This window comes from Mercenaria mercenaria, chromosome 9, assembly GCF_021730395.1.
Source record: "Mercenaria mercenaria strain notata chromosome 9, MADL_Memer_1, whole genome shotgun sequence".
NCBI classification, from domain to species: domain Eukaryota; kingdom Metazoa; phylum Mollusca; class Bivalvia; order Venerida; family Veneridae; genus Mercenaria; species Mercenaria mercenaria.
The window spans coordinates 81,359,827-81,385,145 of NC_069369.1; the positions used below are offsets into that span (position 1 = coordinate 81,359,827).

Here is a 25,319-nt window from a genome sequence, read left to right on the forward strand (position 1 = left end):
TACTCGGTTTTTTTCCCCTTTTTAGACTTTTTTTTAAACCCCGAATTTAAAGCCAAGGTCTTTTGACGCTGCAAATTGCTTTTTTTATGTTTTTTTTTCATTAGTACACAGTCGGTTACAAAAATTTTTTTGGGGTTTTTTTAATTTATTTGGTCGGGACAATCCATAAATTTTTTAAAACTAGAGGTTTTTTTATCGAGGGTTCAGCATTTTCTTCTTCAGTTAAAAGACAAACCCCCAGTCCCATTCAAATAAAATTCTTTTTCGAAGTAAGGGTCTATAACATTTGTAAATTTTTCAAAAAACATGATTTTTTTTCATCGCTAACTATTTGAAAGTTTTGATTTTAAAAACATTTTTCTTTTAAGAAAATTTTTTATGAATTTTTGTTGGATTCATTATTTCCCTTAAAAACTAGTATTTTTGGCATAATCATTCTATCTACCTTTCTATTAACCATCTATATATAAAACTTATAGAAAAAAAAAACTCTAAAAAACACGTAAAATTTAATTTCGCTCTTTTTTCTTTTTTTTTTATCCCTTAAGTTTTTAAAATTTCCCTTTATTACGTTTCAAAGGCATTGAATATTTTTTTTTCTTTCTGCATTTTAATAGTATTGTAAAAAAAATCCCGAAAAACTTTTTTTCTTCTTCTTTATTTACTTTTTCCCAAACCGTGTTTTTTTATAATTGTTTTTTTTTGTGATGAGTGCTTTTAAAATAAATTTTTTTGCGTCAAGTTTTGTTGTTAGTAAATATGGAAATTTTGATGGAAAAGCGCCAGCAACTGCTACAAATAAAGGAAAAGCTGGAACAAGTGCTAATGCAGCTGAACAACCAAAGACACCTGCTGTAATATATAATCCGGTACTTACTCTCCCACAAAATTTATAACTTTTTCTGTAAGCAGCAGCTAGTTTAGTTAAGTGAATGATTAACTGATCTATTGTTTCTATTCCATTATTAGAAATTAAATTTTTATGGACCATTTATATAATATATTGTTTAAATTAAATTTCTTTCAATTCACTAAATGGTACCCAACTATTAAATTTTTCACTATAACCTTTCCATTTTACTAAAGCTTGTTTTTTCTTATAGTCTCGTCTAATAACTTTTTCTATTCTAAAAATCTCTTGTGTAGTAGGTAAAAGTTCTTGTTCATAAAATGAACCTTGAATTATTTCATCATTTAAATCTTTTATAGTGTATGTTCTGGGATTTGTATTATTAATTTTATAAATTATAAATATTTCCTCTGTCCAGTTTGGTGTATATCCTTTTTCAAAATGTCTTTTAAGTTTGCTTAAACGAACTCGATCACCAATTTTAAATTTTGCTTTGCTCTTTGGTATCTTTAAATCACCATATAAATTAAAGTAAACAGTACCTTTATTTAAGTTTTTACTAGCTTCGGTTGGTGTCATTTTTATACTAGAATGTTTTGTTTTGTTATATTTATCAACCATATCCTGCAAATTATCTAAATAAGTATAAGTATTATTTGCTGTAAAATATTTCCACATTATTCTTTTTAAACTTCTATTAAATCTTTCTATTACTACAGCCTTTCCTTCATTAAATGTATGGTACATATTAATCTTATTTTTATTCAAAAATGATTCAAACTTTTTATTATAAAATTCTTTTCCTTCATCTACCCATAAATTTACTGGTAATCGTCCTTCTAATATTATTTTTTTCAAATGCTTCAGTAACAGATTCTCCAGTTTTATTCTTTAATGGAATAACCCAAGCATATTTACTAAATATATCAATAACGGTTAACAAGTACTTTACTCCTTTATTATATTTTGAAAAAGCTTGCATGTCAACTAAATCAGCTGACCAAGTATCATCAATATCATTAACAATCACTCTTCGTTTCATAAATTTTCTTTTAATTGGTTTGTGTAATTCTTCTGCTAATTCATCGCTCCATGTGATTCCGGGGGTATACTCTACCCCCTTTTCCCGTTTTTTGACTTTTGTTTTTGTCCCAACCCAAGTGTGTATTTCGTTTTGATAGCTGGTTTTACAACTAAATGTTTTGCAATCTTTTCTCCAAATGTTTTTGATTTAGTTTTATTTAAATTGGAAAGCATTTGCTTATCACATGTACCCTTTTTTACACCACTGTCATAGCAAAAGTCATGGTCCATACATACTGCATCCAGTTCATTGACAGGGGGTCCATTATCTAGGGGATTTCCTGGCCCACAATAATTATATCCTGGAAGTGTTAAACCTTTCTTAGGTAATAAAGGTAACATTGCTTTGTGAATATCTAAATTACCCCCTGTACTTTTAACAAACTTTGATTTTATTTTTCCACAAGATGAACAAGTAGCCTTTATCATTTTTCTCCCGTTTTTTGTTATAACATAATGAGGATTTATATTATCAGTAATTCTTCTTTCTTTCAAACAATATATTTTATTCTGTAAACTCATCTATATCATATGTATTTAAAACTTTTAACTGGGTTTAAAACCTGTGGGTTTTTAATTGTTCGGCATTGGTCAGTTCGGACCGAGGGGTCATATGTCAAGTGGGGTCAGTCCGGACCAAAGACTAAATCTTTTTTTGGTTAAACCAAAGGTTTTCATTCGGTTTAACTAAAGATTTAAAAGATTTTTAGGGTATCAAGGGTACCAAGTTAGTATTTTAAGTTTAGGGTAAGATTAAAGTCCACTTATAGAATAGGGTCAAGGGGTCAGGGGGGTCAGATTGACTTCGCACAAACAATTACTATACTACTAGCATATTCGCTATTCATGAATCTTTGGACAATGACGTCACACCTATAAAAAAGTGAAGGTCAAGCAAAACATACATTTGTAATTATTTCAATATTTCTGTTTCATAAGCAAAGTTTGACTATAGTCATATCACATAGATAAACTGTATGCAGCGTACCTTCATTTCAGTGTAACGAGATTCAGTCATTATATAGCATATATATAATAAAACAGATTTCAACTGAGTTCAATATTTGCATACCATACTAAAGAAAAATATTCATATATAATAAATCAGTTAAATGATTTATAACAAATATATCAAAGCAAACAAGTAGTCATTTTAATATGCAACCTGAATAAGTCACAAAAGCAAGAAACCTTTTCATATACAGACGACAATTGTAACAAGGAAAATCTTTTAAAAAGCACTTCTCTACATAAAAGACTCTTATCACACCCTTATTCATGTGATACGCATACCGTATTCAGCTCTTTCTTTAATTCGATATATGTTGGTATTGAACAGGTTTTTATCATATTTATTAAACTTACTTATCATTTTGAGATATATCAATATTCTTGCTAAATATACTGAGCCAAAGTTAGCTTTAAAACTGTGAACAGCGTCGTTTAGGATAAACGCTTTGTCTACATTTCACTCAGCGTAGCACAATCAACAGAGTGAAAGAAATTGACACTCTCGTCCAATCAGGCAGAGTGTTGCATAAATCTTCCATTTTGATAAATTATCTATAATGCGTTATCAAGTAGTTTGATTGGCAAACTGAAGTCACGTGGCATAGGTAACGAAAACGAATTTAGACGGCGTCGCCGAAAAAGCCATGTTGACATTTAGGCTAGGAGTCCAGGTTTTGCATATGGCACGTTGCCCAATCATGGAAAATATTTGTGCCAAGTTATGTCTCTATATCTTTTAATTGTAGTCTGACTTTCATAAGTGTTTATAAATCTACAGTTTTCAGTATTTCATCAATACTTTCTAAATACATGTAAAAATATTGTGTTGAATTTGTGCTTCGGACAAGTAAAACTGGGTTAGTGTTAGATTCAGTTAGAGCCAGGAAGGAAATAACTTAAATATAACCGCAACTTCAAGAAAGCTATCCGATTACTACAATGTACATTCATCCTTAATGTCACCTATCAATGTCCATAGTTCGAAAGATAATAGGTAAGGGTAGATTTCTCGGAAGCACAGAGCACCAAAGACACAGCCTCAGAGCCACGCATTTGCAAAGTAGGCCCACAACAAAAAGAAGCTGTAATGGAAAAATATTACAGACGGGTTGCTTCAAAAATCTAACAAGTACATATAAATTTATGCCAAATATAGATAGAGGGGGAAGAAGTGGTAAGGGGTAAAAAGGGGGTGGGGGAGGAAGTTGAAGGGGAAAGTAGAACAATAAGCCAATACATTGCCTAGCCTTTTGTGAGGCATTTAGGAATAGGCCTTGGACTAAGGTGAGCATTGAAAGGACTGAAATCATAATGCTATAAGTTTGGTTACTGCACTTCTCCTCGTCCCTATCTACTTAAATTTGAACTTGCATTGTTTTTAATTGATAAAACATTGATTTATAATGAGAAAGAGGACTAATTCAAAGGAATATGAAGCTATTGTAACAGTTCCTCTGTATTGTACCCCTCAATGGCGCCACCCTTCCATATTCGAAACTTGCATAGTTAAATAATTATGACCCAAAAAAAGTAAAGTTGGAAGGGTCAAACGCATACAGACGATTCGCCTTCTGCATTTAATACAAGTGAAACATAGCTATTAAAAACGCTGCCTAAAGCAACTGTATCTGCTATATAAGATGAATTAACGGTGTAAAAGGTAGTGTCGATCTGTAATGCTAGTTATTCCCCTTGACGTTCATGAACTTGCATTAAGTGTAAATATCAAACTTAAATTCTAAAGCTACGCAAACACTATAACCGAACAGATCTTACATAAAATCTAACTGATGCCGATATTTCATACAAACTGAGGTGTCATTATTAAATCATTCAACACTGGCTACAAAAGGCAGAGATTCACTGCAAGATAAAGCAGATTCTATTTTAAATGAAAACAGCTTGAACGTAACTTTAGCCGAATAAATACAAGAACGCAGCATATTTTGAACAAAAACATTTTAGTATGAATATGAATCCTGTAGTTCAATCTTGTTTAATTGTGCCAAACATATTTGTAAAGTCTTCCTTTGTAGCAGATGCACTAGTAGTCCCAATCTGTGACTAGAGTCACAAATTGGGACTAATATAATATCAGACTGAAATGAAATGAAATTGATAATTACGCTACGAGTTGGACTAATACAGTAGGAACTTGTTTGAACTTCCGAATTCGCCATATAGCTTCACAACAACAGTCCAATAAACAACCAATTATGAAACGCAACGTATGTTTGGTGTGCAGCCTTTGTACTGTTAGGATTTACCTGGCAGTAATAACTTTTATGTTTACTTTTATTTACATTGTTATGTAACTCTTGAACATGGTGGCAATTAAGAGTAAGGTCTGGTGCACCATTAGCCGGTTTACATTCTCCAGTGGCGTTTTGACACAGAATATTCACACGCTGTGCCCCACTCCTTTATTTGTCAGTTTATTTTTTATCGATAGATATATCTAATGAATATAAATAATAAAATATTTAAAACACATCTATTAACACATCCGTATATACACTGCTGTAGTGTCGCAGCTTCAGGATTTTGGAACGTAACCTTTCCTTATTTATCTCTGTCCTTGTATTTAGCTATATCGGTCAAGTGCAGCTCTCCTGGTTCCATCTCATGCAATAAGAATTGCAGTTAGGTCTGCAACAAGGGGATCCTTCTTTTGGTTGTGACTGGTGGCTCCCGATTCCTCTTGCTATGAGGACTCTAGCCCAGAATATGTCTTGTGTTGGAAGTCTTCTGAGGTTATTTGCAATCTGTCCTTTTTTCGTTCCTTTATAATAACGTCTTTGGGTGTTTAACATGTTGTTTTGAAACATTATCTGTCTGTTTGCTCTTCAATACCTCTAGTCTGTCCTCCGGTTTTACTTATATCTAGACAAGTGAAACTAATGACATCTCCAGTGTCCTTGCAATCTAGTTTTAGTGGAGCATCATGTCTAGCTCGGACACATAGACTCTTCGTTTTCCACCCTACAAGTTTTGCTGTTGTTTCAAGATACGTATGATACTCCTTTTCCTGGTGAATCTGTTGATACGGGAAACCAAAATACTTGGTCTTCCCGTTTTTGTTGTGATATTTCATTGCGTCCCTCTTGGTAGTTACACCGATTGTTTTTATCATTCAGGATGGTAGGTGACAACATACAGCATTAACTTACTCCGGCGTGAACTTCGCAGGATGTTGACGAAGAGGAATATATAACTTGTAACAATATGCATTTGAAAAACAAGAAGAATATACCCACAAGCATATTAAAAGTGATTTGCCTTTTACAAAGAGATACTGTTCATTGTTAAATGATATTATTGATGTTGCATACGTGTGGTAGCACAATATTAATTTCATTTCAGTGGAATGTGTACAGCTTTATATTTTATACCTTTGAAGCATTTAATAAAAACAAGGACGGGTACCTTAAGATCTATCTGAATAATATACATGTAGAATGAACAAATTAACACTTACAACTGTATAATTTACTTTTATCTAAAAGATGCATGATAACATATATTTCAAGCTACTGGCTGCTTTGAAGTCATCATCACAGGATCAACCGATGTGACGGGAACTTCGGGAGTCGGGTCAGTCATGCTTGATGATCCCTTAGTTCCTGGAGTAAAAGAGAACATGAAAGTAAAAGTGAAATTTAAAGTGAATGTAACAGTGAAAGTAATAGTAACAAGAGGACCATGATGGTCCTGAATCGCTCACCTGTCCCCACATGACCCAGTATAAAACCGGGTATGACATCGTTTTTTCTATTATTTGACATTGTGACCTAGTTTTTGACTTCATGTGACCCAGCGTTGAACCTGACCAAGATATCATCAAGATAAAAATTCTAACCAATTTTCATGAAGATCCATTGTAAAATATGGCCTCTAGAGAGGTCACAAGGTTTTTTTTATTATTTGACCTACTGACCTAGTTATTGATAGCATGTGACCCACTTTCAAATTTGACCTAGATATCATCAAGGTGAACATTCTGACTAATTTTCATGAAGATCCATTGAAAAGTATGGCCTCTAGAGAGGTCACAAGGTTTTTCTATTTTAAGACCTACTGACCTAGTTTTTAAATGCAGTTGACCCAGTTTCCAACTTGACTTAGATATCATCAAAATGAACTCTCAAACCAACTTTCATATAGATCCAATGGAAAATATGGCCTCTAGAGAGGTCACAATGTTTTTTTTTTATTATTTGACCTACTGACCTAGTTATTGACAACACGTGACCAAGTTTCAAACTTGAACTAGATATCATCAAGATGAACATTCTGACTTAACTTCAAGAAGATCCATTGAAAAGTGTGGCCTCTAGAGAGGTCACAAGGTTTTTCTATTTTTAGACCTACTGACCTAGTTTTTGATCGCAGTTGACCCAGTTTCAAAATTGATCTAGATATCATCATGATGAACACTCAAACCAACTTTCATACATACCCCATGAAAAATATGGCCTCTACAGAGGTCACAAGGTTTTTCTATTATTTGACCTACTGACCTAGTTATTGAGGCATGTAAACCAGTTTCAAGCTTGACCTAGATATCATCAAGATGAACATTCTGACCAATTTTCATGAAGATTCATTCACAAGTATGGCCTCTAGAGCGGTCACAAGGTTTTTCTATTTTTAGACCTACTGACCTAGTTTTTGACCGCAGTTGACCCAGTTTTAAACTAGACCTAGAAATCATCAAGATAAACATTTAGACCAATGTTCATATAGATCCCATGAAAAATATGGCCTCTAGAGAGGTCACAAGGTTTTTATATGTTTTGACCTACTGACCTAGTTATTGAAGGCACGTAACCTAGTTTCAAACTTAACCTAGATATCATCAAGGTAAACATTCTGACCAACTTTCATGAAGATCGATTGAAAAATATGGCCTCTAGAGAGGTCACATGGTTTTCCTATTTTTAGATCTACTGACCTAGTTTTTGACCGCAGTTGACCCAGTTTTGAATTTGTCCTAGATATCATCAAGATGAACATTCTGACCAACTTTCATAAAGATCCCACAAAAACAATGACCTCTAGAGTGGTCACAAGCAAATGTTTACGCACGGACGCACGTACGACAGACAACGTACGCTGCGCGATCACAAAAGCTCACCTTGTCACTATGTGACAGGTGAGCTAAAAATGCAATAGTCATTTACTGAAAAAAGTTTAGAACTATGGTGGCTGATTTCTGCCATCTCGTTCTGGCGTGTTGGCGCGATTGCAGGGCGCCAGAACACCAGGACGCCAGGACGACAATTATACGCGCCAAGATGACAAACAAGGCATTTGTCGTTCTGGTGGGGTCGCCAACACGCTAAATTGGGAAGTTGTCGTCCTGGCGTTCTGGCGTCTTGGCGCGTTTGCAGGGCGTCAAGACGCCAACACGCCAGGAACGACAATTATACGCGCCAAGATGACAAAATCCATATCTGTCATTTTGGCGCGTTCACTTGTCGTCTTGGCGTGTTGGCCCTGCAAACGCGCCAACACGCCAGAACGCCAACTTCCCAATTTAGCGTGTTGGCGCACCCGCCATAACGACAAATGCCTTGTTTGTCGTCTTGATGCGTATAATTGTCGTCCTGGCGTTCTGGCGCCCTGCGAATGCGCCAACACGCCAGAACGAGATGGCAGAAATCAGCCACCATATAGAACAGATTTTGCGACAATGTCTAGTTTTTTAATTACATACGTACAATTTCAAAACTTAGTCGTGTAGAAACAAATACGTAGTTAAAGATCATAGAGAACTCACACTTTAAACGCTGCATCTTGCTCGGAATGTGTGTTTACTAGTTGTCTGAGGGATGAATAATTTGCGTGATTAATTAAAGTAGGCAGTTAATGTAGACAGATCAAGGCAGTGTTTTAAAAATCTTTTACGTTTTCTTTTATTTTTGCAAACACTTAAAATTTTTGTAAATTTACTAAGCCATTTATGTCCCTAAAGTTAATTACCTGTAGGCTGTGTTAATGCCGGATTTTCCGTCGGACCTGCAACAAAGAAATTGGTATAGAATAACGTAAGTCAGTCAATATATTAGAATTGAATAATTTATATACAAGACCCTATAAGGTTAACTTTTTTCTTAAAATTAGTCAGCGGCTTGTTTATCATTATGTTCAACACAACTCAATAGCTTGTTCTCACACAGGAAACAATGTGAGATTCGAAAGCTGTGGTCCTTTTTGCTGTTTTAAAAACATCTTATCGTAATACCGGCAGGAAAAATACACTGGCGCGACATTTAGATAAACATAGTAACGCTAACCGAATGCTTGAAAGTGCTAAGACTAAATGAGCAGATATTGTCTATTTCTATTATATTACATTGTATATTATTTGTAAATCGAACTGTTGAAAAGTGCACTGATTTCAAAAGAAAAAAGAACATCAATGCATTTCTACGATTACCACCTACTTGGACTCGGCGTGTTTAATGTTTCTTCTTATTTGGAATCATACAATGTTTAAATACTTAAATGATTTATTCAATTGAATGCGAAGCTGATACTTAAAATAATCGTAAATTCTTTTAAACCCAGATTAGTTTTCTAAAGGCTTTAGCCTACATGGGGAGATCGGCGGTGCTGTATAAATACAGAGGAAAACGGAGATACTCACGGGCACAGAGATTACAAAATTTTCTGCAGTTCTGTCTGGCCCAGCCTTTAAACGATTCCTCGGCACAAGAATTTGGTGGAAACTTGTCACAGTCTGGATTTACATCTTCACATGGAAAAAAATCTGTAACAGAATTAGCGGTATTGTGCAGTTTTTCAGCTTTAACATTTCAGCTTGAGTCGTTCTAATACTCCCACTTTCATAGTTTTGGGGTATTGTTTTATCACGATTTAGATGTTGTGCCTGCTTTTTAATTTTGTCTTTGAGTGTCTCCGATATGCAAGCATTATACCCTCAGGTCCACTCACTAAATTCTAGTTTGTTTAATTCTGGCCATTCTCCTCATTTATGGCTAGTTCAATTATTTTAACTAGGCGGCAACACGCTGCATTCCATACATTTAACAGACGGTCATACATTTACCTTTTCAATATTCACAGCAACAATCAATCTATTAGCTTGCTAATGATTCATACATATCTGCACATTTCGTGTTAGACCTTACATTTACCTTGGCAATATCCACAGCACAAAGTACAGTATTATCTTAGTCTATAGTTATCTTCACATTAATTAAGTGTTTGGCCTTATCTTTACCTTGGTCGTATCCCTAGCTAAAAGAATAATGTGATATGGTATTTAGCAGACCGTACATTTACCTTCAATGGCGATACCCTAAGCGACAAGCACATTGTGATCTTGCCCACGGTTTATAGATATCTGCACATTTAGCATCCGACTTTACACTTACCTTAATGGCAATATCCTCAACGATAAGCACATTCTGATCTTGCCATTGGCTTGAAGATATCCGCATATTTAACATTCGACCCTGCACTTACCTTCAATGGCGATATCCTCAGCGACAAGCAAATTCTGATCATGCCCACGGCTTATAGATATCCGCACATTTAGCATCTGACATTACACTTACCTTCAATGGCGATATCCTCAGCGACAAGCACATTCTGATCTTGCCCATGGCTTGTAGATATCTGCACATTTAACATTCGACCCTACACTTACCTTCGATGGCGATATCTTCAGCGACAAGCCCATTCTGATCTTGCTCACGGTTTATAGATATCCGCACATTTAGCATTTGACCTTACACTTACCTTCAATGGCGATATCGTCAGCGACAAGCACATTTTGATCTGGCCCACGGTTTATAGATATCCGCACATTAACATTCGACCCCACACTTACTTGCAATGGCGATATCCTCAGCGACAAGCACATGGCTTATAGATATTCGCACCTTACACTTACCTTGGCAATATCCACATCGATAAGCACAATGTGATTTAGCCCATGGTTCATAAATACCCACACATTTAGCATCGGGATATTGCAAACAATTATCAAGCTTGTCAGAGCAATCTGGAAGTCAAAAGAAACTACAGCGACAGTTTGTTATGGTATTTGTGCGTTTGAAGTTCAGTAAAATTTGCTTTGGATTTGAAAAATGTAACATTATGTTCTATAATTTATTCTAAGGAAGAATGTTTGAAAATGATCTGTTTCTATTTAATCTTGCTATTAATATCAGAGAACGTGGCAGTTCGCAACAAAATTTAAGAATCCCTGTAAGAACACTCATATTTTTTTCTAAATCCAGAAACTAGTAATAAACCAAAGTGGGCCAGTCTCTCCTCCTGTTTCCTTAAAACCACTTACATAGACCGTTAAATATGTAGTTAAGCCATCTGTTAATATTATTTATGCTCATCGGAAGGAAATTTATAACAATTCTCACTTATCTTTGAAAGCACAATATAACCTGTTATAAAATACGCCCCCTTAAAGTTCCAATCTGCCATGTTTTTGTTTGTATATTTAATATAATCATATGAAGAAAAATACACTTGTCATAATTCAATGTTATAAAATTGGAAACTGATAAATGTAACGTGACAAAGTTAGAAAAAGTATTAAAATGCTTACTTGAATGAGATGTCTTAGGAACGATAGCTGGTGAAGTTTTAGGTGGAGCTGTAGTTGCTTTTATCCCTGTGTTATCTGAGGGATAGGTAGACTTCATATATAATAATAGTGTCTATACAATTAACGTCTAGTCTTGCAAAAAGCGAAGCTGTGATGTCATTCAGTATCAACTAACCAACCCTTATAGCTTTTAAAACAATGGGGAGGGAAAAGGAGTTGGAGAGAAGAACACAAAGGGAACATATGGTAAGATGGAACAGGACAATCCGAGATATAAAACTCATGAATTAATTTTAAACATAACAATTACCAGTATGAAACACTGGTATTAACCAAAGTAAATATTTCTGTATATCATAATCGTAATAATATACCCGTATGGACGGACTAAAACAGAATCGCTTTTGTAACTGCTGCAGATTTTATAACGCCAACGGTAGTTTCATATTGTAGCTAATGTTCATGAACACTAGAATTCGCGACTTGAAATCATTCGTTTACATTAACAAGCTAAACGCATGAAATCGTAAAATAAAAGTAACGCGTAAATATCTAATCTGCAATATTACAGTGATGGATGTCGGCTCATGCTGGATGTATAATAAAGCTTATTTTGCGGTTCGATATTTTTACGTTTTAACCCTTACCCTGCTAAATTTCTGTTAATGTCCATCTTTCAATTTGGACAGTACCATTAACTGTGAAAAGGGGTGCTTACCAAAAAGATACTGACTGAATGGCGAACAGTGCAGATCATGATCAGAATCAATCATGTCCAGCATGATAAGGGTTAAAAGATATTTAAGATTTTTTTCGAATATGTTGGGGACTAAGAGTGAGGGTTTGTGCACAATTATCTAGCATAAACTCCCTCATGTGTCTTGCTACTGACGTTTAAAAGGCGGTGCCCCACAGTGTTTCTTATATTTCATAAATAATGGGACATCGTATTGGACAGCATAACGAGGGAATATAAAGTAGCTTGCCTTAGTCGCTGTAATATTGCAAAGTTAGTGGACGGTGTCAGTAAAACATGTTCCGTTCAGATGAATTCCTTACACACGTAATGGTACAGCCAAGTGAATCCCTTACATACGTAATGTCACCGCCAGGTGAATCCCTTACACACATAATGGTACGGCCAAGTGAATCCCCTACATACGTAATGATAGGGCCAAATGAATTCCTTATACACGTAATGGTACCGCCAAGTGAATCCCTTACATACGTAATGTCACCGCCAGGTGAATCCCTTACACACATAATTGTACGGCCAAGTGAATCCCCTACATACGTAATGATAGGGCCAAATGAATTCCTTATACACGTAATGGTACCGCCAAGTGAATCCCTTACATACGTAATGGTACGGCCAAGTGAATCCCCTACATACGTAATGGTACCGCCAAATGAATTCCTTACACACGTGATGGTACCACCAAGTGGATCCTCTACACACGTAATGGTACCGCCAAACGAATTCCCTAGACATGTTATTCCTTAATGGTATATGTAAACCACAGAAATGCTCGCATAAGTATATATAAAACTAAAAGAATATGAATGTTTAAGATAGCACATACGATTGTAGTAGTACAAATGTGTTAGATCCAATAAACATTTCTGTTAAATTACTTTGTAAACAGATTACAGCAGATTAAGAGTGGAAGACTTTCAAAATGTTCGTTAAAGCCACATAAGGAAATCTACCTACCACTACGTTTTTTGACAAATCAACATGGCTTGAACAACTTTGTTAGCTGATCCCTAATGAAAATGTGTTATGGGCAAACATTTCTGGCGAGTTTTAAACTATATTTCACCATATCTAGATCTTGGGAAGGTGACCTCGCCCTCTAACAGCCAGCCAACGACCATGATTAACTGAAACAGTCTTAGAAGATGGTCACCCACCACAGGAGCATTTTGTAGATTATTTTGAATAGTGGCTTGTAGATTATTTTAGTTCCTACTCTAAACATGTAGGGAAAAGTAACAACGCCACGTAATTGTGTTTTTGACGAATCAAATAAATTTGCAGAAACTTGGTTTCAGAATTTTCTACATTTTCTGGCCCTTCATGATCATGGGATCCATTCAATACCTATCTAATAGTATCTACTTAAACCAGAGGGGACGTGGGATGTGTTTCACATTTCATGACCTCTCATATTCAGTTGCTACTGTGTCGTATTTATTGAAATGTTTAGGCGTATGATCTTTTACACTTATGAGCTTTAGTGTATCGTTACCTGAAAGATCATCATTGTCCGCAATAATTTGCAATACAGAGTTCCAAAACTTTTCGAGGTCATTTTCAAGTTTACGAACTATTTCCTCATAATTTTCCAAGGCTTTCGATGTAAAAGATCGCAAACGTTTGTCGGACATTCAGGAAATGGATTTGTCATGAACAGCGCTGTAGGTCCCCTTACGGAATCCAAAGATGCATGAAATCTTTTATCAAAGATCGATCATTTATTATGTTGCCTCGTTATTGGGACTGTACGAAGTAGACAACTTTTAACAACTTTCAATGGAGCTTGCTCTTGGTTCCGTTTTACACGTCTCTGAAGAATTTTCAAATATTATTTGCGCCAACGGGAACAAAACCGACAGACCAAACCCTGAACCCTTTTCCATTGGTCTCTATATAAATCCTTAAGGTCAATGTCGCCAGAAGGGAGATCCTCACTATCTAAATATTTAGTTAACAAGATAGATGTACTCAATATTTGGGGGAATTTCAGGATCAGGTGATAAAGGAATTATTGTGCGAGAGTTGATTATGGCAAACACTTCTGCTATAAAAGTGGTAAGAACATCATGAGTCAAAGTTTTAACATTCATGAGCATTGCCTTTAGAATCCTGCGAGCTACCCCAGTCATTAGTTCCTAGCTGCCTCCCATGTGAGCACTACTGAATAACCAGACTGCACCAGACCGAGCATTACAAGTAGTTTTGCATGATATCATCTTCTACATTAAAGGCCTCAGCTTGGATGTTATTAATGACTCCTAACAAGTATGTCCCACAATCTGAATTGTGGACTTGACCTTGCCTCGTATGGAAGTGAACGTACGAAGCGCAATAATGAAGGCCGAAGATGATAGGTCTCCTATGATCTTTATATGGACAGCTCTAATGATAATACAAGCAAACAATACTGCCCAACTCTTGCTTGAAGCCTGACCACCACTAGTACACATAGAGACAATATGCCATTGACCAAAGATAACTTAAAGTTGAAGCTCGTTCAATCCGGTCAAGAGGTAAGTTTGACATTTTCTGACTTGAAAAGGATTCTCTTAAGCTTCTGCGAACTATGATGATATGGTCATGTTTAAATCTAAACAGTTAAATAGTCTTTTTGTATTGTTTCAGCTTGTACTATACGTATGCGTCCATTCAAATGAACGTGAATAAAGGGTTCATACTAACTGTTAGTTTTTGACTTTGTACAGTCCCAATACCGAGGCAGCATTAACAGACTCAGTCAAACTGAGTCTGCTATTGCTAGTACTTTGCTTGGTTGCATTCTATGTTTCCAGAGATTCTATTGTCAGAGGAAATTGAATAGCTTTTCTGTGAAATTACTTAAAGTCAGGTCAGTGGTTTTTAGGAAGATTTCCATTGCTGTTGCAACAAGAGTTTTGCTCATCCTTTATAATGATGATCAAGGGGATCATCCAAGAACATTCCTGTGGAATTTCGTTGGAATAGGCATACCGGCTTAGGATGAGATTGTGTTTTTAGAAAAATGCAACGTACGAAGACATATGGACGGCGGAACTAGGCCGATCAAAATAGATTTCATTGAGCACCTTACTAAGAACAAACACCTACCCAACAAAATGATTTTAACGACTTTGCAGAAAGCTGAGCAGGAAGAGAAACACACAAAAAGGCTGGACGAAACAGAACATAAAACGGCTTTTAAACCTTTTCTGACCACATCATCTTGGGTCTATAAGATTTATGAGCTGCACCGATTCCAACTATTGTTGTTTGTTAAGCCGTTAAGCCATTTAGAACAGCAGTATTTTAGCATCATTTTTAGGCAGATAGAATGTAAAAAAAATGTTTTTGAAGGACCTAAACTTTAATTAATAAAACACACTTTATGCATGAAGTGACATGTAAGACAATGAAAGAAAGTGAAAATGCTGTGATTTTAACAGGAAATGGACTACGGTTACCGGAGTCATACAGTGGTCAATGGCTGTGTGGTCGCTGAAAAAAAACCGACGAACAAGAGAGTGAGTAAGAAATACATGACATGATAAAAAAGAAACACGAAATGAAAAAGGATGTATACACAAGATATGAAATAAAGAACTTAGTCCACTTAATTCAAGTATCTTATTTTATATTTAATAAAAGGTGAATATTTCTATTAAGGTATGATCCATGTAATAGTGTACCTCCTTTTGAAGAAAATTCAATTCCTACAATAAACCTACTTTGACCTAAATATTTCAGGGGGCGTAGGTTCAAGCCACACTGGGACCAAAGTTTTTTTTCCTTATATTCCTTTTTAGTGATTTTTTTTTCATTTGATAAGTGATTTTTTTTTGCTGTTCAAAGAGAATTTACTTCTGAAATAGAAGGGGGCAGAGTAAGATCTTTAAAATATACTGAGCTACATGCGGTAAAAGTTCTCTATTTTGCCTTTACTCTTTAGATTATATATTGTGGAAGAAATGTAGGTAGGTTTTACTTATGCCCCAAGATTATTTTTGAATGAAGTAATCAAAGTTTAAAACTGTTCCACAGGACCCGACCTTAATTTTTCAATGTTAGATTTAGAAGTCTGTCTCATTAAATCCTTTTACTTGAGGCACCCTAGAAAAAATGCTATTCACAGTTTTATATTGTGGTTTATAATTGTATAGCAATAGTTTCACGTTTCTTTTATAAAAATTAATGATATAATGAATATTCTCTGCAAACGTTTTGGACAGTGGCCATCACTTTGAAATTTGTCTCTACTTGAGCTTGAGAAAATATCATGAATTATACAAACGCACGGTAAAAATTGTTTAAATTTTGCATTCAAGTCTCTCACTGGATACAGTATATTGCTGTATCATTGTTTTGAACATCTGAAATATTCACCATTATTTGGGTCATACCTTAATACTACACACCTGTTTGAAAATTGCTCAATTGAAAATAACCATTCTGCAGATACCTACAATTCTGTCACAACAGTTTTGTTAGGACATTAATTAGCAAATACCAATAACACATTCTTATCATTTAGAACATTTAAAAATATATATGACTTATTATGCATTGAATATACTAGCAAACTATCTTGGTTCCTCTTTCTGTATTAAGAAAGACAAAAATCAAGCAACACTAAAAAGCAAAGTAAGTCCATATTAACTTTTTATCACGTGAAGTGTTCAGGGTCATTCGGGTATTAGCGATGCATATATCTAATTAATATAGTTCCAGAAATAAAAAGAAGCCATAGGAACAATGACATTGTTTGTTCTGTTGGTGCCACTCTACACAACTCCATAAAAACTTAATATGACCTTAGGCAGTTTAAGCTACAGGAGTTTTAAATATCTAGTCAGACAAGTCACCCCTGTATTAGAAATTGTTCGACCCTTTAAAATGACGATTTTAACTTGCTCTACATAATCATATATAATTAACATAGTTTTCTTTAACAATTAATATTTGTATTACATTTATCATTTATGTTTTGATATGAAACGATATGTAAAAGTATTTCCTCTTATTATATTTATATACATGTATGTCAAGAAAATTCTTACTTCCACATGGTGGGAATCCACAATATGCAAAGCAATTTTCTCGTGCCCATGCAAAGAAAGAATCAGCCGTGCAGAGATCGCCACTATCGAATTCTTTACAATTTGGTAACTTGTTCTTGCATTCAAACGGTGTAAGTGTCACTGTGAAACAAGAAAAATGTTGTAAACAGACAACTTGCATTATACATGTATACAAGTTTAGTGCACCATATTATGTATTATAGAGGAATATGGATTTCATTACCTGCTTCAGCTGATGTATAAATGGTCTTATTCGTCCCCCCTCTTCCCAAATTCGAACAATTTGAGGCATCAGTGTGTTTCGTATGATGGATCTTGGTTGCTGACCATTTTAACTTCATGAAATCCGTTAACAAGTTTCAGTATCAGTACTCTTATAGATATTTAAATGTTTTAAGTCCCTTTCCAAGACAAGTACGGTATCAACATTTCGATTTGTTAGCTTAAACTGAAAAATAACTTCTCAGTGCTGCAGAACTGGACTGGATACCAAGGAAATTGCCGACGTTACCAAGTGTTATATATATAAAATCTATAGGTGAAAAGATGGACTAAAACATCTATGGCTGACGTCCAAGATCAACAACTGTGGCTATTATTATGACAGGCGTTCATCTATCTCTTGTTATTATGTTGTTTGGTACAGGGACTTTCATAATTTACTTGTTAAAATGCATACCCGGTACACAGAAGCCACAGAACAGGCTACAATGTGCCTTTGCCCATGGTCTGTATACTGGATTTTCACACGCCTGCTTTCCATACATCGCACAATTATCCACAGTGTCCTCACATGGCACTGAAATATTTACCATATAAGCATGAGTACAAACTTCCGTAAATCGATAATCCAACTATTATAAAACAGACTCACAGCTTTATCACAGTAATATCTCGATGAGTTATATAAAAAACTTATAAAGTTTTAATAAACAACAAACTTCACGAACTTGACCAATACTGACTTTATATCCTGGACTTATCAAAAATACATTACTACAGTATAGTAAGCTTTTAATTTACCAGCAGTTGTTCCAGGCGTTGTTGATGCAACTGGAGTGGTTTGTGTCGGTTGCGGAGTTGTGTTAAAAGGGGACGCAGTTGAAGCAGTTGGGGCGGTTGTAGATGTTAAACCTGATCCAGATGTACTGGCAATAGCTGGAGTTTGTGGACGTGTTGTTTGTGTACCTGATGTAATATTTGCCTGTCCTGCTGTTGTTGTTGTTTCTCCCGGAGCAGATGTAGATCTCTGTCCAGGTGTTTTTACAGCTAACACAGTCGTTGATGGTGTGTCAGGTTGCATCGTACCCGATGTTTGGGTAGTGGCTGGATTTTCGGTGGATTCTGTAGGCAGGGCTGTAGTTGTGGTAGACTCTTGAGATTTTGTTGGCGGGGCTGTGGTCGTTGTAGGTTCCTGAGTAATAGTCGGTGGGACTGTGGTTGTTGTAGCTTCTTCTGTCACTGTGGGTGGCGCAGTAGTTGTTGTAGGGCTCCCAGTAGATGGGGCCATGGTTGGTGTGGCATGACCGGTTAGAATTGGTGGTACTACTGTTTAAGTAGACACAAAACTGATTAGAAATTTGAAACTAAATAACATATTGGTTCTAATTATTTGATTATGGCAGTAAAATGGATTACGGTGTGGGCTAGAACTTTGCGAGTTAAAGTCGCTCAATAAAATTTGTTATTATTGTACACGTCATCGTTGTTGTGCTGACCTTTGAATGTCCCTTTAGTGTAATTTAAAACGCCTCACATTTTAAACGAATACTACCAGGCCGTGTTCTTCTTTAAAGTTTTAACCAAAATGGTAGGCCATAGAAGTGTGTATCTCACCATTGGTTGTCGCAGCTGAAGTTGCCGCCGGTGTTGCTACAAGATAATGCGTATGTTATGATTTTAAGGCATTGTAAGGCATGATTGCAATAACAAGTTGAAAACAGTAGGTTCCAATATCTATATTCTGTTTATACATTATGTAAAGATTGAGAAACAATACCAACAAATAAAGTAAAGTTATTTTCCAAGATATCTATATCTATAATTGTACAAACAAAACGAAGTTGAAAAACAAAGAAACTATAACGTGACAACTCAAAATTTTGACTATGACAACTAAATAAAATAACAAATTCTATGAAAACAGACTTCGTGCTTTTGGAGAGGCAGAAAAAAGATAGGACTTTCGCGTATTAAATTCTACTAAAAAGATTTTGCGATGCTTATAAAGATGAACTGCTTACAAGGCTTGGAGTCCCAGTCTGGATTTGGCTTCGGTCGAGGATGGAATTCGCTTCCTGGAAATCCTGCCAAAATAATTTATCACTCATGATTTAGGAGCTTTCTTTTCGAAGTAAACACTTACTTTTAAAGTAATATACGAATTGAGTTTGGTAGTATTAATATCCGTTGAAATTCTGAAGTATCAGTTATAGGTACAGACCGAGGCAGAATATTTTAAAAAAAAGTATAATAAAAATAAAAAGATACCTGTAGATCCTTCCAGTGAAGAAACAGGCGTAGATTCCTGTGCTGTAAATATATATATATAAAAAATAATCGACTTTCGCAGTAACATATTATAATTTTAACGAACTGTTTAAATGATATCCTAAATCACGGCAGATTTGCTCAGAATTTTGTCCGCCGGGTATGGTGTCCTGTAGATAACTATGCTTCAACCCATTTATAAACCAGCTTCAGTAGTGTGTATAGACTAGCTACTAGTCTGGTAATGAATTTATATACTTTCATTATCATTTAAAAGGAAGAGAAGTTAACCATGTTATGAAGAGAAATAATTTAACGTAGGTATAAGAAGAGACGATGACTGGCAAATATAAAGTCTCATACAAATAATGCAACATGATTTTAAACAATTATACCGACAGGTTATTTCTGAAATTAGTTTGAAATGATGAATCTGAAAGTGAAAGCCATTTTCATCAGGTGTCTAAACAATCATCACTAACGTATAACCTTGACCTTTAATCAGTACCCGCCGCTTAAGATGGCAATAATGTTTTATAAACTACTATAAGATGTTTAGGATATATTAACTGAGCTTGGAAAGAAATTGAATTCAGAAGATTACAAACAGATTAACAGGAGGAAGGAGTGACTGCTAACATCTCTAAAACTCTGTATGGAGGGATTCTACTTATTTTAGAAAATGCTGACTTACCATTTGGTGCTGCTGTATTACAGTAAGGGTCGGTGGAAGATCCGTCCCAACAATCATGGGAACCGCCCTGATGATGGTGGCTAGCGTGAAATTGACGTTTTGGCCTCTCTGCTCCTGTAATATTTTTAGGAATTGTATATTTTTCTTGATTTCAATTTTAGAATTAGGAGCTTAAACTTATCAAAATATTCTCCGTTGCCGTTAATAATTTTTTTACAAGAAAAACTAGTTACTAATTAGAAAATTATCTAAGCATTTTATTAGGGCTGGACTACATATGCATTCTTGGTAAAGCTGTTAGTGATTATATCAGTGATATGTTTCTAACATTTAATTACAATTACTGTTTATTCAAAACAAAGCTGTTGACATATGTACTAAATCGTTTCATAAATACTTTTACTCCTTGAAAACTGAAAGACATTGTCACCTTGTGCTCGTTTTCCAGGACTTGGTGGTGATGGTGGAAAATAACCAATAGTCGGACTGTTCTTACCTGAAAAAGAGCGACTGAACTTAGTTTCATGACAAAGAACATTTTTCAAGTTAAAGGTTTTGCAATAAATGTTCTTTTAATACACATTTCTGGCAATCGTGTTGACTTTGACAATCATTTCAAGCGGTGCCCATGTTACGCTGATGGTCATTCAAGATTTTGCGACAATGGGACTGTGCAGACAAATCTTATTTCTAAGTGTTTATGGATACGAAAGTGTGTCAAATCTTGTTTAAAGATTCTTACTATATTTCTGATTTTTTTCTTTCGTCCTTGGAAGCAAAATTCGTCCTTGGAAGCAAAAGGACAAACTAAGTGGTAACAACGAATAAGTCTTTTTGTTTCTTTGTCTTGCTAAGACAATGCACATATGTATATTGTGTTATGTTATTGTTATTGCATTTGCTTGGTTTACTATGTGTTCAGCCGCTGTTAGTGTACATGTATACATTTACAAATAACCGTGTTTTCCATGTGGGTTTTCCACTTAGGTGTTATATTGGAAGGTGCGTTTTTTAATGTGGCTTTTTCTGTTGGACTTTATGGATTGGGATGAAATAACGATTCACAACGTCATTATTTTCGTGTTGAACAGCAACATTTGTTATAAGATACTGGATTTAAGTGTATATCGTTAGATCTTAATTACATACTTTCTCAGTCAATTTCTTGAGAGATCTTAGATATAGATACAATACACATAAATTATTTTAAAGTATAACGTGCTGGATGCCCTTTCAAATGTTTCTTCTCTAAGGTCTATTAGGATGTGTTTTTCTTCTCTAAAGTCTATCAGGATATGTTTTTCTTGTTTTCCTTCTCTAAGGTCCATCAGGGTGTGATGAATATCTGTTCCCACGAAAAATCTTTAGCATTACTCTAGTGGGGGATACTGTGTAATATACTTCACGCCATTAAACACGTAAGGTATTAATACTGTTTCACGATTCTCCGTCTCAAATGTAACATACACCTAAAATTTACGAACTTAGAACTTCTAACACCCCCACCCCCACCCCACGCCCCTGCAACCCCCACCCCACGCCCCTGCACCCCCCATATATTTATATATTTAATTTATGAGATTTTTCATACGTTTAAAAGAATAATTGTGAAGGACATGATAAAATAAAAAAAAGTAAAAAAAAAGATAAAACAAGGACAAAAGTCCAATAGGAAACGCCACCTTCAAAGAAAGCAGCCGATATCTGCTCGTTTAATTATTACAAAGTTTTATGTGTATTTAAGTGACCTTTGTTTGAAAATGGGTAGAGGTCTTATAATGAATAAAATTATAGCATTGCATTATTTGATTTTTTTTTTTGGCGGGGGGGGGGGGGGGGTGGCAATTATATATTAATTGACATAATATTTTTCTTAACAGATGACATTTTCTGGTTTGTAAAATGAAAGAAATTACCAAAACATTGTGACATTGTTTTATTTAGTACTATATTCCCGATAGATGAAACTCGCCTTTGAACAGTATTAAATATGTATATAGAAGGGTTTCAAATTGTATTGATAAGTTATATGCCAAATAAAGTTCAGCTGGGTTGTACCTGCTACTTTCTATTTCGCCTTTGGAATCGTTTTCTGAGAATGCATTAGATACGGCCAGGACAATGAAGACGAAATGTATGTTGTGACTTTTTGACAGAGTATTGACAGTAGAGCAATGACGAAGAGCCTTGTTACGTCTATGGCAAGCCAATTGTCCAATAATTACGTGAACCCTAGTTCATGGTCGAAAAACTAGGATTAACGATCGATAAACTAGGTTTTTCGAACGTAAAACCAGGTTTTTCGAATACTAACCTATATTTTCGAGCGAAAACATAGGATAACGCCGTGAACCATAGTTCACGCTCGTAAATGTAGGTTCACGATTGTAAACCCCAGTTCACGGTCGTAAACATAGGTTCACGTTCGTAAACTATGGTTTACGAGCGTGAACCGGGGTTTACGAGCGTAAACATAGGATAACGATCGTAAACATAGGATAACGACCGAAACTCATAGTTCAATCGAGAAATATAGTTTATCAAACGTAAACCATGGTTTACAGTCGATATATTAGGATTATAAAATCAACAATGAATTTCGGGCGTGAACATGGGTTTACGGCCATGAACCTCTGTTTACGGACGTGAACCTATGTTTACGACCGTGAACCATAGTTTACGGACCTGAACCTATATTTTCGAGCGTGAACCTATGTTTACGAACGTAAACTTAGGTTTACGAGCGTGAACTTAGATTTACGTTCGATAAACCAGGTTTTTCAAACGTAAAACCAGGTTTTTCAATTACAAACCTATTTTTTCGAGAGAAAACATAGGATAACATCGTAAACCATAGTTCACGCTCGTAAACGTAGGTTCACGTTCGTAAACCCAAGTTTACGGTCGTAAACATAGGATAACGACCGAAATTCATAGTTCAATCCAGAAACCTAGTTTATCGAACGTAAACCATGGTTTACGATTGATATACTAGGATTATGAAATCAACTATAAATTTCGGCCGTAAACTTATGTTTACGGTCGTGAACCTATATTTACGAGCGTGAACCTAGGTTTACGGCCGTGAAATACAGTTTTACCTTCGTAAAACTGTGTTTATCGATTTTTAACTATATGGCAAGCCAAATGTCCACTAATTACGTGAACCCTAGTTCACGGTCGAAAAACTAGGATTAACGATCGATAAACTAGGTTTTTCGAACGTAAAACTAGGTTTTTCGAATACTAACCTATATTTTCGAGCGAAAACATAGGATAACGCCGTGAACCATAGTTCACGCTCGTAAATGTAGGTTCACGATTGTAAACCCCAGTTCACGGTCGTTAACATAGGTTCACGTTCGTAAACTATGTTTTACGAGCGTGAACCGGGGTTTACGAGCGTAAACATAGGATAACGATCGTAAACATAGGATAACGCCCGAAACTCATAGTTCAATCGAGAAACCTAGTTTATCAAACGTAAACCATGGTTTACAGTCGATATATTAGGATTATAAAATCAACAATGAATTTCGGGTGTGAACATGGGTTTACGGCCATGAACTTATGTTTACGGACGTGAACCTATGTTTACGACCGTGAACTATAGTTTACGGACCTGAACCTATATTTTCGAGCGTGAACCTATGTTTACGAACGTGAACTTGGGTTTACGAGCGTGAACTTAGGTTTACGTTCGATAAACCAGGTTTTTCAAATACTATCATATTTTTTCGAGCGAAAACATAGGATAACGTCGTAAACCATAGTTTACGCTCGTAAACGTAGGTTCACGTTCGTAAACCCAGGTTTACGATCGTAAACATAGGATAACGACCGAAATTCATAGTTCAATCGAGAAACCTAGTTTATCGAACGCAAACCTGGGTTCACGAGCGTAAACTATGGTTTACGCCCGGTATCTGATGTTTTCATTCGAAAATGTAGGTTAGTATTTGAAAATCCTAGTTTTACGTTCGAAAAACCTAGTTTATCGATCGTTAATCCTAGTTTTTCGACCGTGAACTGGGGTTCACGTAATTATTGGTCAATTGGCTTGCCATATACGTCATGTTTTCACTTTGTTTGTATTATCAGCCATGCCGAATAATTGCTAAATTATGGCCGAGATACAAAGTATGTCCTCTAAACGTTTGACCTCTAATCCTGACCTAAGTTTTATCAGATCAACCACCGTACTTCTATCATTGTGTCAAATTACCTATAAAGTTCTTCAGTTCTTGGAGAATAAGACTTTTACGATATCGACTTGACTTTTAGTCCTGGATATTTTCTACCGTCAATATTTTCCAAAATAAAATTGAAATTTCATACAATAATTGTAACAAATGTGTGAGATTGGCAAATATATATATTCAAACTTAGGCCTTATATATGTAATACACAGCAACACTATTCCATGTTTTAGAAAGAGTCGGGACTAGCGAAAAAGGGATTGTTTGCTTTTAATCTTGAACAGATTTCAAAAGGTGCGAACCTTGCCTGTTGCATGTCGGTACTCCAAGTACTTTGATGCCTTAGAAGTCATAAGTGATATATGATATTTACAGACTTACGATATTATACTTAGAGGTCATAAGTGATATATGATATATATATAGACGTGCGATTTAATACTTTTAGGTCATAAGTGATATATGATATATATATAGACGTGCGATTTAATACTTTTAGGTCATAAGTGATATATGATATCTATAGACTTACGACTTTATACTTCTAAGCAGTCGAAAATTTTGGGCTATGCCTATTAG

At 35.4% G+C, this 25,319-nt stretch overlaps 1 protein-coding gene across 5 annotated transcripts in view; it reads right to left on the reverse strand.

Annotated features, from left to right (window-relative positions):
- Positions 1-6,425: 6,425 nt before the first annotated feature.
- LOC123547587 (mucin-2-like) overlaps positions 6,426-25,319 on the reverse strand; it is a 28,024-nt gene continuing 9,130 nt past the window's right edge. For 4 of the 5 annotated variants that reach the window (XM_045334799.2, XM_045334800.2, XM_045334797.2 and 1 more), the window contains 13 exons: positions 20,972-21,037; positions 20,542-20,655; positions 19,848-19,889; positions 19,601-19,663; positions 19,194-19,229; positions 18,381-18,905; positions 18,037-18,156; positions 17,337-17,477; positions 11,544-11,618; positions 10,869-10,979; positions 9,597-9,719; positions 8,930-8,965; positions 6,426-6,567 (listed from right to left, as the gene is read on the reverse strand). In XM_045334799.2, coding sequence (XP_045190734.2) covers positions 6,470-6,567; positions 8,930-8,965; positions 9,597-9,719; positions 10,869-10,979; positions 11,544-11,618; positions 17,337-17,477; positions 18,037-18,156; positions 18,381-18,905; positions 19,194-19,229; positions 19,601-19,663; positions 19,848-19,889; positions 20,542-20,655; positions 20,972-21,037 — 1,550 coding nt within the window. In that variant the 3' untranslated portion in view covers positions 6,426-6,469. Of the gene's footprint in view, positions 6,568-8,929; positions 8,966-9,596; positions 9,720-10,868; positions 10,980-11,543; positions 11,619-15,627; positions 15,778-17,336; positions 17,478-18,036; positions 18,157-18,380; positions 18,906-19,193; positions 19,230-19,600; positions 19,664-19,847; positions 19,890-20,541; positions 20,656-20,971; positions 21,038-25,319 lie in introns of those variants that run through there. The other variant, XM_045334801.2, reaches the window with a different exon arrangement.